Here is a 16,327-nt window from a genome sequence, read left to right on the forward strand (position 1 = left end):
GATACCTACTTATCCTAAATATGACTCAAGAATGGAACACTCAAAATATTGTCAATGACCAGGTTGTACATGATTAGGCCATGAGTGCACTGTTACTGAGCTATTATTGTTTCTTAATTTCTACGACTCCAGTCCCATTCGTTTATGGACCACACAATAGCAGGAACCAGTGTCTGGACATAAAGGTGGAACTGGTTTTTCCCACAACTACAAGAAATCTCTGACAGCTTCATTTCTCAGCAGGATGAGGCCCTAGTCACTCCTGTCACATGACTCAGAGGTTCCTGACTGAACATGTTTCCTGGCACTAGACAGGGTATTCTGTGTAAAACACTCACTTTCCTCAGGAAAAGCAGCCAGCCAGTTGCCCAGATCCTACTGCATGCAACTTCTCGGTGTGGGGATGTGGGTAATGTGAAACGCCTCACTGGTATCTTGCTATGAGTTGGCTATGAACCTGAGGAAATGAAGGAAACACCAAGCCAGGGAGACTTTGAAAGTCAAAACATGCCAAAAGTCAGTCTCACAGGAAGAATGAGATCTTCTTATGCATCAGACACTGCCAAATTGGTCCCCTGATATTTGCAAATGATGTAGTCTGCCTATCTTTTACTGTATCACATTTGTTTTAATTAAATAAACCAAGAAACAAAAGCTTTGTAAATGAAGTAAAAATCTTTTTTCCCTAAAATTCAGGTTTCCTGATGAAAATACAAATGAATAAAATAGACCAGAACCCCCGCTCCCAGGTAGAATTCTAATGGAACTTCGTCTTAAAAAATTAAAGTGTTTTTAAAAATTTTTTAAAATCAAAATCAAAAAAAAAATCAAAATCAAAATAAAACCATTAATTAAAAAATAAAAAATTAAAGTGTCTTTCAAAACTATTTTTTTAATCAAAATAATGTGCATGGTTGTATTAAAAAACCAGAGTTTAGAGATGAACAGACCTAATTCTTGCTCCTCTAGGATGACCCCCAGTGGGTTATTTATATTTTAGGAACTTCAGTATCTTCTCCAGTAAAATGTAGCAACAATATTTATCTCAAAAGATTCTCACCATAAGGTATATAAAGGCTCTAGCACTACACCATCCAAAATGGTAGCCCCTAGCCACATGTAGCTATTGAGAACATAAAATGCGGCTAATCAGAACTGAGATGTGTTGTGTGAAATACCCACCATCTTAGTATAAAAAAAAGAATGTAAACCATCCCTTTATTTAAAATATTGATTACATGTTGAAATTGTGTTTTGGAATATACTGAGTTAAATAAAATATAATAAAAGTGTATAAACATGCACAATCAAGTGTGTATCTTCTACTAGAGACCAACACAACAAGAGTTGGTGTTGCCATGTTAACTTATTTTTGTGCACATTTTATGGAGCTACCCATAAATCACTAAAAAGTGTTCCCAAATTGTTGACTTCCTAACACTTCTTAGGTTGTGTTTTTGCAGGGCTACCTGTTTAAAATGGCAACCATACTCCTGCCAGCATCAGAATTAGCTCCTTATTAGAGAACTGAAAATCGGATATAGACACTGACGGCTAGGATCCATAAACCCCAAGCAGTGTAAGTTCTCATTATTTCATCTTTGAAGGATGTTATAAATTTGAACTTAAAATCGACACTTCTTTTCTCTGCTTTATATACTGGCATTCCACTGTTTAGGTAAGGTTGAAAACTGACAGACCCAGAGCAGGTTGACTAAATGCAGAAAACCCTCCAGGACCACAGAACAACACTGCCTGGTCTCAGGTCCAGCAGAACCTGTCCACCTCCTGAGGTGGGAAAGTCTGCAGGAGTCCTAAGTGATGGCTGTAGAGTTCGCTAGCATGGCGGACACTGACTGGGAAAGAGGAATCAAACATCATGTGCCTTCCACAGGAGAAGCCCTGGAGAGGGGGCTCTGTGGGCCAGCGAACACATTAATGTATCCTGGAGAAAGTTCCCATCTATGCCATCACCTATCCCACACCTGCAACAGACCAGGAGACTCTTAGGATTACTGCCTGAACATCTATATGCTTAAAAAATGCATTCATGTTTACAAGGGGTGCCCAAGCCATTTTGTACATGGCTCATGGGCTGTTAACCAGCCTTGTATCTAATCCCAAAACACCTCAAGAGGCCTCCTCTACATCCCAACAAAAACAGCCTCAAAGGCATGGGCCTGGCCAGGCATCCAAGGTGCCCATTTCATTCTCCTAGACAACTGCGATGGCGCCTTTCATAGTGGAGACAAATTCTCTCTACAGTTCAACCTACCTTTCCTGGCTCTACCAGCTGGCACCTTGCAGAACCACCTCTCCTGCATTTGTTATCTCTCCAAATAAATTTAAGTCAGCAAGTGGGTACCCTGAATCTTTTCTTCTACAGGTTAAGAGGATACATGTAAAAAGTCCTTAGAACATGCCTGGTGCACAGCAAATGCACCCAAAATATTTGCTGCCATTGTTGTTAGCCAAAAACTAGAATGGATTGATTAATTGAACAATCTTTAATTGTTTCTATGGAGCCCTTCCCACCCAGGTCTCCCCTGAGCCAAGGCTGCAATTGGTCCAGATCCCACAACAAGTGTCATCTAACCAAACGTGACCTAACCACAATGGGGGCATCAACTTCTTTCACTTCAGTTTTAGACATACAGTCTGAACTCACACCAAATCCTTCGGCAGCCACACTTTTTTTTCGTTCTTAGCTAGAGAGTATAAATTTTTCATATGCACCATTAATAAATGCCCTGCTTCAATATCTAGAATACACTAGGCACCACTTTCAAAGTTGGCTCTTTAGACAACTCCCCTCCATTTCCCCAGAGTGCCATACCTTAAGACTGCTCAGCACCCAGTGGTTGCTCAACTTGTTAGACTGACCAAAATGCCACCAAGTTCCCAGAAGTTGCTAGTGTCCATGCTTACTCAATGATGTACGCTGCAATGGAAAGTTGAGGGCAATTAGAAAGCCTCCCAGGAGACAACACCGAGGAAACATCCTTGATGCCGGCAAGATACAAAAGAGCTGCCGACAGGACAAGACCCTTTTGAAATCTGACTTTTTAGTATTCTCCCAGGATGAAAAAGGGATCTGGCTAAGCAAGATCAGTTTTTAATGTCCCTTCCTACGGGTGAGCACAGGAAAATGAGAGGGACAAGCTGAGTACTCTGATCCAGGCCTTGGACACAAGCAGAACACCTAGCACTCCCAACCTTCCTGGGGGTTGGAGGACTGCTCTCTGTGGGCAGGTAGGGGTGCTCCCAAACAGTCCTCCATTCCAAACCTTGACCACCCTGTCTCTGTCCCAGGATGAGCCTGATGTTTAGCATCAAGATCTCTTTGGGGTGGTGGTGGTGGTGGGGTGATCACTGCGTTTCTAAGAACTCAAACTGGAAACACATGTTAACAGGAATCCATTTCTGAAACCTGTCGTCAGCTCTTCCCCTGCAGGGTAGATGGTTAACTCTGCAGTTTTCATTTGAGGCTGCAATGTGGTTGGCTATCAGGTAGGTGGTTGGTTTTAAAGCTGAAGGCAGGCACCAGTGACAAAGGTAAAGAACCAAGGATGCTAATAAAAAGAAACAAAATACTGGTATATGCTACAAGGATGAATCCTAAAACATTCTGCTAAATCAAAGAAGCCAGTCACAAAGGACACACATTGTACGATTTCATTTATATGAGATGCCCGGAAGAGGCAAATCCATATTGGAAAAGCTGATTAGTGATTGCCTAAAACTTTAGGGGGATGAGGAGGTGGGGTGACAAGGAGATAATCGCAAAAGATAAAAACGTTTTAAGAACTGATTGTGGTAGTGATGTATGAAGAAGTCTGAAAAGGCTAATAGCCACTGAACTCTATAGTTATGTGAACTATAGCTCAGTAAAGCTGTTAAAAATTAATCAAGGCATTATATAATATCATTTGTTGTGAAAAAGTTGTTTAATATTGGTTTCTAAGGTTTGTTATGTCTGACATCCAAACAAATTTAAGGAAGGGGCAAAATTGCCTTACTCAGGGTTGACATCCTTACACAAAACTTCCAAGGGGGGGCATTTTGAGCTGGACCATCAAATTCAAATTTCCGATAATCAAATAAACTAGGAGATAGGACCTAGGAATCAAGGGTCCTGTTATTATAGCAAGCCAACATGCAGCAGCAGGGACTGGTGAGTTTTATGGCCTGTTAAAGCACTGGGTGGCCTTGTGCCCAATAAGTTAGAACTCCACACCCTTTCTGAGACCTGTCTATACCAGTGCACTTCCTCACAAGTCCCACAGGGCATAGGAGTGCTGGTTTCCCCTTGGACTAACATCAGGATTTTAATTTCATGCTACTTAAGCAAATAACAAGGAATTTCTAATGGCCTGTTGGCTGCCAACATGTTTGGTAGTTTCGGAGGAGCAGAGAAGTTAGGATTCAACCCTGAGAGCTAACCTCAGCTCTTATGCAGGCTCTGTATTCAGAGAGAAGCAAAAAAGTAAGCAAAACAACACCTTGTCCAGTTATTAGTGACCAGGACAGGTTACTGACTATAAGCATAGAGAAGTTAAGCAAGGCATTGGCAGAGATAGGACGGCTTCACAAAAGATTTTGAAACCTGGATATAGTATGATTAACCTTACAATGAAAGAAGTAGACCAAGTATGAGAACCTGTAACTGAAGCTGTTATATCTTCCATAAGAAAACGTAGTAACTTTTCCCAACTTTCAATTCCTTGTTCTCTTTTTTTCAGTTTTACTTTCTAACAACATAGTCGACCCTTGAAAACAGGTTTAACTGTCTGGATCCACTTACATGTGGATTTTTTACAGTACATGATTGCAAATGTATTTTTCTCTTATTACTTTAATAACATTTTCTTTTTTCTAGCCTACTTTAAAAATAGTGTATAAATATACAAAATAGGGTGAATTGACTATTTTATTGGTAAGGCTTCCGATCAAGCAACAGTTGGCCACTGATAGTTTTGGGGGGAGTCGTAAGTTACACTCAAGAGTTTGGATGGCACGAGGGACCAATGACCCCAACCCCCACGTTGTTCAAGGGTAAACCGTACTGAGCAAGTGAAACAAGGGCATCTGTTGTTGTTGAAGTCAGAGATGGCAGAAAAAGTAGTAATTTCACTGAAGTCTTAATGTGATGTCAAAACATTGAGCTGGCGTCAATTATAGGGGCTGATTTCATTCTGGTTGCTTGCTTTAAGTGAGATCCACATCAGTAGAAATGAAAGAGGTACAGGAGGGCTGAATCATGGTTCCAAGACAACTAGCCCTCCACCAGATTTTTATTACTAATCATCCACCAGCTGCACCAAATATCAAGTAGGAAAAGAAAAAAACAAACTCATTTGGTGGCCTAGGTATTTATAATTTTATTTTCACCTTAGAGAAACGACGTTTCTAATATGAAGCACAAAGGAGCTAGTTATTAACATTTAATTTATAATAATGTTGTGTGGCCACCCTCTGCAACCCTGGAGGCTTGCCAAGGCGCTGGTCATGGTGATATGGCCGCACATCTATCCAGTGGGGATCATGCCTGCCAGATCTCTGGGGGAAATCAATGGGGCACACGCCAAGGCCTTGGCCACAAAGGCCTTCCAATTACTAGGCTTACGTTAGTACTTATGGTGCCAATTTGAGAAAGGACTACTTCAATTGTCCTGTTAGACACAGAGACATCATGCTACTTTTTTATTGAATTCAGACTTGCAAAAATAAAACCCTGTATCTTCCTTAAGGATCAGCTTTACCCATTCTTGGCTTTAAGAACACGGTGATCAAGAGCTCACCTTGAACAAACATCCCTGTTACAGGAGATGGCAGGATATGGAGGCACCCTCTCTAGCCAGGGGTGGCGCTGGGGATGGAGGTATGCATCAAATACGGATTCTTTGGGAAGGTAACATTCTGAAGGATCAGAATATATTTGAAACTCATGCCACATAACATAGGTGTCATTTTTATTTTATTTAAAGAGAAAAGGGGGGAGGGGCCAACAGTAATTTTCATAATACACAGAAGACAAGTTAGCACTGGGGGTTGGGGGAAGGCCATGTTCTTGCCACCAGTCTGCTTTGTAGCTCTAGGATTAAAAAATTTAATGCAGTCTGTCATTTGTATTACTGTTTAGCAAATTTATAATTGGCAAAGTTAGGGATTATGAATCACTGTAACTGGACTATAACTAAGACAAAAACCTAAATAAAATAAAAAATCACTTTTAAAAATAAACCATAAATATATGATGCACATTAGTGTAACAAAACCATTTCTGTAAACATTTTCAACATAACCTGTGCATGAGGAAAAAAACACTGCACTCAATACAGTTACTCTGATTTAAATACAGAAAGGTATTACTTATTGAAGCTATGACTACACCTACAGACATACCTGTATTTTGTTTTGAAGAGCAGTGCTAAATATAAATAGTAATAGTATCATAATACTGTTTTCTCTTGTAGTTTTTGCCATTTTGGCACTTTTGTGAAGTCACTACCCTGTTAAAGGAAAAAAACCAACCATCCCTTCTCTAGAAGAATGACATTTCACCTGCTCATAATCTTTTATGGAGAAACCTAACTGGGCACCTCCATGAAGCTGCAGCAACACAATCCGATTTATGAGGTGCTGAGGCCAGGAAAGCACACACACGAGGCACCTGCCTTGCCCCATCCCTGCCTGCCCCCACCACAAATGGCTGTCTGACCTCAAGTGACTTAAGCCCAGAGATGGATGTGATCACATTCCATGCAAATACCACAAGAGTGCCACTGGGTGGCTGCCTGCTGCTGCATGAGCAGGACAGGCCCTATTCTGGCTTGAGCTCAGACCCCATCACCTTGGAAAGGAAATCCAGTTTTTGTCAAGTTCTAACTACTCAGTAATTCCAATGAAAAACCATTTGTATTACCTGTGCACCCCCCTTGCCTTACAGATACTGAGCTTCAGGTCTGTGTACATGTGACAGGTGAGACCCGGATGCCTCAAGTCTTTTCTCTTTCTTCCTTATTGATATCAGAAGTTTAGTTTTGTCCCCACCCCCCACCCCCGTTCAACTTTACCTCTCTGTGAAGTCATGCGAGAGGCTATAATCAACCCAGCCATCCAGTTCTTTCTCCTCTTGGCATGCACACATGTTCACTGTGGCACATTTCACTCTTACTCAAAAAGCCAAAACACGCAGGAAATCACCAGCAGTAATTTGATTTTGACTGAAGTCCTATGGTGATGGCATCTGGCCCATCTCAAAAAAGTCCCTTCCATAGGTGAGAGTAACTCTTCAATCTTCTCTATGTTAACTACAGATTAGTAGAAAAGAACTAGTCCTTCCTGCTTTGGACATTAGCATCACTCCAAAGTCTTAGAGATGGAAAAAACCTTTTCCAATGCTTTGTCCTTTTCAGAAGAGGGCAAAGCTTTTTCAGCTTATCTTGTCTTTGTGGGTAGTAGGTACATCTGTGTTGTTTATGTACCTGTGAGTATATCTATTTCGTGCTAGGTTTTTGTAATTCCAGGACAGCCTTTGGCAAAGATGCTGAACCAAGAGGAAGAGAATGATACGGGTCAAAGTGGACACCAAATAGGATAAGAATGTTGGGCAAAGCCTTGACAGTTAGGTAAAAATGACTGTTATCTTTTTGGGAGGAAAATCCTCCTTTTTCATGCTGTAAAAGAAACTTAACCACAGAGGAGGATTAAGCCTAGGAAACACCAAGTTCTGTTTGGTAAACAAAGTTTAAAGCCACCATCACACAATATTCCCACTCAAACTTCACAAGAGGAGAGTAAGCTGGCAGAGCCAGGACACAGAGCATTGCTCCTTTACCAAGATATTAACAGTCTCAGAGGAACTGAGTGACCATGAAGCCATATAACAAATTATTACCCAAGACATTTATTACAAATGTCATGAACATATTCATAAAGTAAAACTGGTTTAAAAAACAGAGAGAGAACAAGAGAGCAAGTGAGAGGAGAAAAGCCAGGGCTTTGATATTACACCTAAAACACAAGAAGATGCCATCTTATGAATAAGCAGTATTAACTACATTCTTAAAATAGTTTTAGTGCATTGCATTTTTAGAAAAGGGAAACACCACCCCTCCCCCACCCCAAGAAAAGGTTCCTGCAACACTGAACAGTTTGTGTGACTATTCTAGTATGACCACCTGTCTGCTACCAAACCCCAAACAGAGAGCATTGAGGCCTCTTATGTTGTAGGCCATAGTTGCCCATCAACCACTAACGGTGCATCTGGTGAAAACGAAGCATTCTGCCCTCTGAACTTAGAAAACAGACTGTATCTGTGAGCATGATGAAGCCATTTGGCTATTTCCCATCTTCAGGGACAATTTCTCTTGTGCCTACTGAGACCTGTGACAAATTAACTGTCAAACTTCAATCTGATAGTTTTGGTATTAAGATTAAATTAAACATTAATGTTTTCCTCCAAGAAACAGAACCTAAACCACCTCTTAATGCATTACAAACAATGAGGTAGGCAAAAAAATAAACATGTGGTTGAAAAATTTCTTTTCCTCTGCAAGTGCAGACTGTGGTAAAACTGTTGTCGCACTTCTAGGTTTAAACAAAAATTAAACCTTTAACTGAGGCAGTGCTAATACTGTCACACAACAAAGTTCTGGCCATTATACAAATGCACACATTTTCTTTTTCCTTTTTTTTTTTTTTAAGAACCATCTGCACATGATTTAGGCAAAACCTGGTACACAGAAAAATGACAGTTTTGGCCAAGCCAAAAAAAAAAAAAAAAAAATCCAAATAAACAAAATGGGACCCCCTTAACCCACCCCACCCTGCCTCCCAAGCCCCACCCACAAAAGTTATCCTAGTAACTGTGTCTTTCACATTTTATAAATATTAACTTCTTAAACCTGCACCTTCTTCTTTGACCACATATTGTCACATTACAAAAAAGAAATGTCAATTAAATACACTGTTAATGTTACTATATTAAATCTGCTCTCTGCTTCAGCAAACTGCTCGTTAGACCACCATATTACACCTCCATGTGCCCGTTTCCAACAAAACCAATGGCATGTTCATAGTCTCCACCTTTGACACCCATAAGACAGAGTCACTCAGAAACAAGGAATTCTGGAGCTGAAGGAAAGGCGTTTGCTTTCTGGTCTGATGCTCGATCCCAAACACTTATAGCACCTGATGGTAGAATGTGAACAGCACCAGCTGCATTGCAGCCTTGATTTATTTTTGAGTAGGGAATAGAAGAGAAGGGGGATAAACTGGTAAGAGGTGCAGAAAGGAAACAAAAACAAAACAAAACAAAACAAAAACCCCACACGTGGTGTCTGCAAACACAGCTGTCCTGGACCAAACCGGTGCAGCTCTGAGCTCCAGTTGCAAGGAATTCCAAGTTCTCAGGATCTTGAAGACTCTGGGGGCCAGCAAGCCTCATCGCACTGCATCTACCAGCTCAGAAGAGAAGTCCTGCCTAACGTCATGAAATAAACCTGACTGCTGCCCCCAGACCGAACAGAGGCAAAGAAGACCTGCAAAAGCAAGAGAAAAAGAGAGTGAGAGATTTACCATGAAAACACAACCCAGCAATGCTTCCAATGGTTCCCAGGCAGATAACCTAGAGCCACTGACACCTCAACACCTCTAAATGCAGGAAGCTTAAAAGCCCAAAGGCCCTTTCCAAAAGAAAATCTGAGATGATATCAATTTATCATATATAAGTAGTCATCATCTCTGGAGGCAATTTTGATTACAACTAAGAAGGCTCACACTCCCATATTGTGAGAGTTCAAAAGAAAAAAAATTGTTTTTTCTGAAATTGAGCAATTTCTTTTTATCTCCACTGCTAATAACATCTTAGAGATAAATATGTCTGGAAAACACAATGAGCAATGGAGAGAACTCCTCAGCAACCTGCTTTTTCTCTTTTAAAAAACTAACCTAAAATGTATTAAGTTATTTCACAGGACTCTATAGTCAAATTATGACAATTTACTTTTAGGCCTTTTATTTATTTTTGTTTTTTAAGACTTTATTTACTTGAGAGAGAGTGAGAGAGAGAGCATGAGAGGGGAGAGGGTCAGAGGGAGAAGCAGACTCCCTGCTGAGCTGGAAGCCTGATGCAGGACTCGATCCCGGGACTCCAGGATCATGACCTGAGCAGAAGGCAGTCGCTTAACCAACTAAGCCATCCAGGCGCCCGCTTTTGGGTCTTTTATTAATGAACTTTAAGGGATGTAACATTATAAATAATAAAAATATCTAAATGCCCTAAGTTCAAAAAATATTATAGTTATGGCTATACTACATATGCTCAGAAAAATATAAACTAAAAAGCTGGCAAAATCCTGGAATGAGTCGGAGATTGTATGGGGTTTTAAGGTAAACAATTTGGGAGATGCTATTAGGAAAATGTGAACTCCATGAGTAAATGAGCTATAGGATTGCAGGAAAGTGGGCTGGGGTGATGCAGCTTATTTAGTGAGCACGTACTTAGGCAGGAGGACCAGCTGCCAAGGACAGAGCTACAGCTCTTTTGTCAAGCTGAGTTTTTAAATTTAATCTGAGCAGTCAATCAGTGGGCCAGTGGCTACGCCATATAATATATTTTAATGTGAAGTAAGAGGTAGAAACTTCTTAAGAGGCAAATTCCTAAGGTTGCAATAGGTTGCCTCAGGTGGTCAGAGGATTTCCATCCAGGTGGACAGATGAGAAAGAAAGTTGGGCTTGGTAAAGGCAAGGCCCACCGGGATGTCCTTCTCAAAGCAGGTGGGATGGGACAACACCCTAAGCCATCCAGCTGCTTCACTCCAAGGCTGACTTAGGGAGGGTCTTCCAGGCACAAAGTAGCCCCTGGAAAGACAAGGATGTGGCCAGTTTTGAAAAACAAAGGTTTTATGTGGGGCTTTAAAGCCTTGGGATCTCAGCTGTAAGAGGTACTCATGCTTCTGCATAAAGATTTACTCCGTCAAATGTTGATAGCAGCAATGTCCACAACAGCCAAACTATGGAAAGAATCTTGCATTTGCGGACGACGTGGATGGAACTAGAGGGTATTATGCTAAGCAAAATAAGTCAATCACAGAAAAGTAATTATCATATGATCTCTCTGATAGGAGGAATTTGAGAGGCAGGGCAGGGGGCCGTGGGGTGTAGGGAGGGAAAAAATGAAACAAGATGGGATCAGGAGGGAGACAAACCACAGGAGACTCTTAATCTCAGGAAACAAACTGAGGGTTGCAGGGAGTTGGGGAGGGGAGGGATAGGGTGGCTGGGTTATGGACACTGGGGAGGGTATGTGCTACAGTGAGTGCTGTAAAATGCGTAAGCCTGATGATTCATAGACCTATACCCCTGGGGGCAAATAATACATTATATGTTAATAATAATAATAAAAAGATTTGCTCAGGTATTTCTGACTTGTGACAAGTGGTATCTTTCTGATGCATATCAGGGGAGAGGAAACTTTTACCTACCCAAATTTCCAAGGGGGTTCCTTCCAATCACAGAAGAATCCCATTCATTTAAATTAGCAGCTTTAACCTTCCCTGTCCCTAAACCCAAACAGAGCTCACACAGATCACCTAATGGGGTTAAAAACCACCACCACAAACAAACCAACACATAATGACTCCCATGGAGGTAAGTATCTCTTGTACCCTTATAAGCAAACACAAAATAAAATATACCCCATCCCCCATAAACAGGTCTAAAAAGTCACTACTAAAATGTTGCTTGATGAATTTATTTCAAAATCTATCAAAACCCCAGGAAAAGGCTTCAACAAACTCCATGGAAAATAAACAATTATTAAACCTAGTAGCAGCTAAAAAGAAGTTGTAAGGAAACCATTACCTTGTCGTTGCGTTCACATAGGAATTTTAGTCTTTGAGCCCTTTTGTGCATAAACACACCATCCAAGTGACCAGTTTCCACAGATCGGATCTCTATGGCCTTTTCTCCCCAGCCCATCGTCTGATTGGATCGAATATATGCTTTTTTTTCGGGGGGGGGGGGACACAAACATATTTTAATTGTTAAAGATAAGGAAACAGCCATGAAAAGATGCAGCTCACATAATACACACACATACACACCTGAATGTCTAGCATTTAATGACTTTTGTGTTTTTTTTGTTTTGTTTTGTTTTCTTAATTATTTATTTTAATAAACATATAATGTATTTTTATCCCCAGGGGTACAGGTCTGTGAATCGCCAGGTTTACACATTTCACAGCACTCATCATAGCACATACCCTCCCAATGTCCATACCTCCACCACCCTCTCCCGTCCCCCCTCCCCCCAGCAAACCTCAGTCTGTTTTTTGAGATTGAGTCTTTTATGGTTTGTCTCCCTCCCAATACCATCTTTTCATTTTATCTTTTCCTACCTCCCCACAACCCCCCCACATTGCATCTCCACTTCCTCATATCAAAGAGATCATATGATAGTTGTCTTTCTCCGATTGACTTATTTCGCTAAGCATAATACCCTCTAGTTCCATCCATGTCGTCGCAAATGGCAAGATTTCATTTCTTCTGATGGCTGCATAGTATTCCATTGTGTATATATACCACATCTTCTTTATCCATTCATCTGTTGATGGACATCTAGGTTCTTTCCATAATTTGGCTATTGTGGACATTGCTGCTATAAACATTCGAGTGTATGTGCCCCTTCGGAGCACCACGTTTGTATCTTTAGGATATATACCCAGTAGTGCAATCGCTGGGTCATAGGGTAGCTGTATTTTCAGTTTTTTGAGGAACCTCCACACTGTTTTCCAGAGTGGTTGCACCAGCTTGCATTCCCACCAGCAGTGTAGGAGGGTTCCCCTCTCTCCGCATCCTCGCCAGCATCTGTCATTTCTTGACTTGTTAATTTTAGCCATTCTGACTGGTGTGAGGTGGTATCTCATTGTGGTTTTGATTTGTATTTCCCTGATGCCGAGTGATGTGGGGCACTTTTTCATGTGTCTGTTGGCCATCCGCATGTCTTCTTTGCAGAAATGTCTGTTCATGTCCTCTGCTCACTTCTGGATTGGATTATTTGTTCTTTGGGTGTTGAGTTTGCTAAGCTCTTTATAGATTTTGGATACTAGCCCCTTATCTGATATGTCGTTTGCAAATATCTTCTCCCATTCTGTCAGTTGTCTTTTGGTTTTGTTAACTGTTTCCTTTGCTGTGCAAAAGCTTTTGATCTTGATGAAATCCCAATAGTTCATTTTTGCCCTTGCTTCTGTTGTCTTTGGCGATGTTCCTAGGAAGAAGTTGCTGCAGTTGAGGTCAAAGAGGTTGCTGCCTGCGTTCTCCTCAAGGATTTTGATGGATTCCTTTCTCACATTGAGGTCCTTCATCCATTTTGAGTCTATTTTCGTGTGTGGTATAAGGAAATAGTCCAATTTCATTTTTCTGCATGTGGCTGTCCAATATTCCCAGCAACATTTGTTGAAGAGGCTGTCTTTTTTCCATTGGACATTCTTTCCTGCTTTGTCGAAGATTAGTTGACCATAGAGTTGAGGGTCTATTTCTGGGCTCTCTATTCTGTTCCACTGATCTATGTGTCTGTTTTTGTGCCAGTACCATACTGTCTTGATGATGACAGCTTTGTAATAGAGCTTGAAGTCCGGAATTGTGATGCCACCAACTTTGGCTTTCTTTTTCAATATTCCTTTGGCTATTCGAGGTCTTTTCTGGTTCCATATAAATTTTAGGAATGACTTTTGTTTTTAAGGAACTCTGCCTTTGTAACTTTTTAAATTTTATCCTGCAAAGTGGTAATTTGAATTCCTGAGATGGTTCATGCTTATCGTGAGCAGAGACTCACTGGGCACAGAGTTCTGTGCTCATATTTTTATGAAACCAATCATAAGGAAGGCAGGAAAGAAGTGATGAAGAGAGACAGTGACTAACTGCAATGGAACCAGAAGAGGCTGGGCATATAAACTGAAAATTTCAGATACCATCCTTTCTGCCCCTTTTTTCTTAAACGCACACTGGAAGATCAAGAGACTGTGTTTCAAGCTGTGGCTCTGCCAATTGAAAGAACAAGTCCCTTACCCTTTTTCTGTCTCATCTTACTTTCCACAAATCAGTCAATAACATCTGTTCTATTCCCTGGATGTCTTAAGGATTAAATGACAAGAGTTTTAAAAAGTGCTCAATAATTACTTGGATTTTGTTTTAAAATAGATGATAACCAGTCCCACTGTCTACAATTTTACTCTCCATCTATTGCTAACCATTCTGTCAAATGACCAGAAACTCTAAACAATAGGTAAAACTTGTGATAAATATACGCAGTTTTAGAGAAGGCTTCCACTCTCACGAATGCTACCTTTTCCCGAGTGATACCTACCTACAGATGTTGGCATCTCTCCCCACTGCAAAACCACATCCTTGGTAATTCTTCCATAGGTATTCACATAAACCCCTTCATCTTCATAGCACACCAGAAGCTCCATGCCATCCGTATTGGGGAGGATGATGATAGCATGGGGTTTGATGCTACACTGGATCTACAGAAGAGGAACAAAGTATAGAGAAGTAGGTTTGTGGTTATTTCTGTCCCCACAAAAGTGCTCCAAAGATTGTCCTGGTGAATGCACTGGTTTATATTCTTGGTGAATAAATATAGCAATTGAATAAAATTTCGGAAAACCCATGTAGCATATATCCCAAAGACTACCTTTTACAGGTCATATACTCTACGAGTTCACATTTCTGAAGCCCCTGAAACATATCTGGACTGTGGACTCCATTAAGAAATCTTGTTCCGCAAACCATTCCCAACCCAGGGATGTTCTGGCCTGCCAGCAACTGCCCCAAATCCATCCCATGTTAGTCAAAGCCAGGGCTAACAGTTTTTCAGGAGGGCCTCACAGAGCCAGGAGAATGGATTTCCACTTGTCTCAGAGCATGCAGCTAGCTATTGAAAATGGCATATTGTTTAAATACTCACCCCCATACCAAGGGGAAGCAAGGAATCCCTGCTTGTGTTAGTTCATTAAGCAGAGTAAAGCAAAAGTCAAAACAAAATGTAGCCAGTCAACCAACCATAGAGTGTGGGTTCTTTCTTACGTGTGTTGGTAGATAAATGTCATAGACGGATCCTGAATCCACATCTACAGCATGGAATCCAGCACAGGATCCATAGATCACTTTCAACCTCTGGCCTTCCTCCACAGTGAGATCCACCAGCAATGGCTTATGTACCAATTCTCCAAATGACTACAAAGTAGTTACCAAGAGAGAAGCAGCAGTAAGACAGAGTAGAACTTATATCTGATGGATCAAATAAGAGAAGCCAAACCCTAGGTACTCAGTTACTCAATTACTAAACCACTCTGGCAAAAACCATAAGCAAAAATATTCTGGAAAATAAGTCTTTTTAAATTTATTATTTTTTTTTGTCTGTCAATCAGCATCTGGAAGACAATTCTTCCAGAAGTGATGCTGCAAATTCCCCCTAGTTGGCCCAAGAATTCCACTCTGTTGTTTGCCTTGCTGACAAATACATCTAAAGGGAAATAATCAGAACCTTCTGTAGTATACTATTCAACTATTCAAATGCAGGCAATGGAGAAAGAGGAGGAGTTGTAGGAGTCACATATTTAGAATTTTTAGTAAGGTCATCATAGTCACCATACAGACTTCTACTTTCATTTTTTGACTAGAGTGATACAGTAATGAAACGCTGTACCAGAAGAGCCTGCATGACCTATAATGGACTGGGTGACCCCAGTTCATCATTAGACTCAATACCTACAGCTTACAAGACAGACTTAAGCAATATACTTATAAAAGCAACTCAGAGAGTACACTTGGTACATAAAGGATATTAAGACCAGATCGCAGAAGAGAACTACAATTTTCCTACCTATTACTTTTAGTCAGTAATATGTGGATTTATTTTTATTTTTTTTTTCAAAGATTTTATTTATTTATTTGACAGAGAGAGAGAGATCACAAGTAGGCAGAGAGGCAGGCAGAGAGAGAGGGAAGCAGGCTCCCCGCTGAGCAGAGAACCCGACATGGGGCTCAATCCCAGGACCCGGAGATCATGACCTGAGCTGAAGGCAAAGGCTTTAACCCACTGAGCCACCCAGGTGCCCCGTGGATTTATTTTTAAAGCAAATATGGTAACTCCATTTATCCTGCTTTATTGGGGAATCAAGCAATAAACAATCTAAATATGTCAATTTTCCAAATACTTGAAGTGCACCCTTAATAAAATGTACCAAAAACTATTAAAAAAAAATAAGTGAATAGAATCATTTTGGATGAAAAATCCTTAATTTCTTGATATGCACTA

The 16,327-nt window shown here is 40.7% G+C and overlaps 1 protein-coding gene across 32 annotated transcripts in view; it reads right to left on the reverse strand.

Annotated features, from left to right (window-relative positions):
* Positions 1–9,202: 9,202 nt before the first annotated feature.
* Positions 9,203–16,327, reverse strand: part of MAP4K4 (mitogen-activated protein kinase kinase kinase kinase 4) — a 192,504-nt gene continuing 185,379 nt past the window's right edge. For 23 of the 32 annotated variants that reach the window (XM_080814791.1, XM_080814787.1, XM_080814797.1 and 20 more), the window contains 4 exons: positions 15,094–15,243; positions 14,372–14,531; positions 11,869–12,008; positions 9,203–9,545 (listed from right to left, as the gene is read on the reverse strand). In XM_080814791.1, the coding sequence (XP_080670917.1) occupies positions 9,462–9,545; positions 11,869–12,008; positions 14,372–14,531; positions 15,094–15,243 (534 nt within the window). In that variant the 3' untranslated portion in view covers positions 9,203–9,461. Of the gene's footprint in view, positions 9,546–11,868; positions 12,009–14,371; positions 14,532–15,069; positions 15,244–16,327 lie in introns of all 32 variants that reach the window. The other 9 variants (XM_080814799.1, XM_080814790.1, XM_080814786.1 and 6 more) reach the window with 1 other exon arrangement.

This window comes from Martes martes (assembly GCF_963455335.1).
Source record: "Martes martes genome assembly, chromosome: 9".
NCBI classification, from domain to species: domain Eukaryota; kingdom Metazoa; phylum Chordata; class Mammalia; order Carnivora; family Mustelidae; genus Martes; species Martes martes.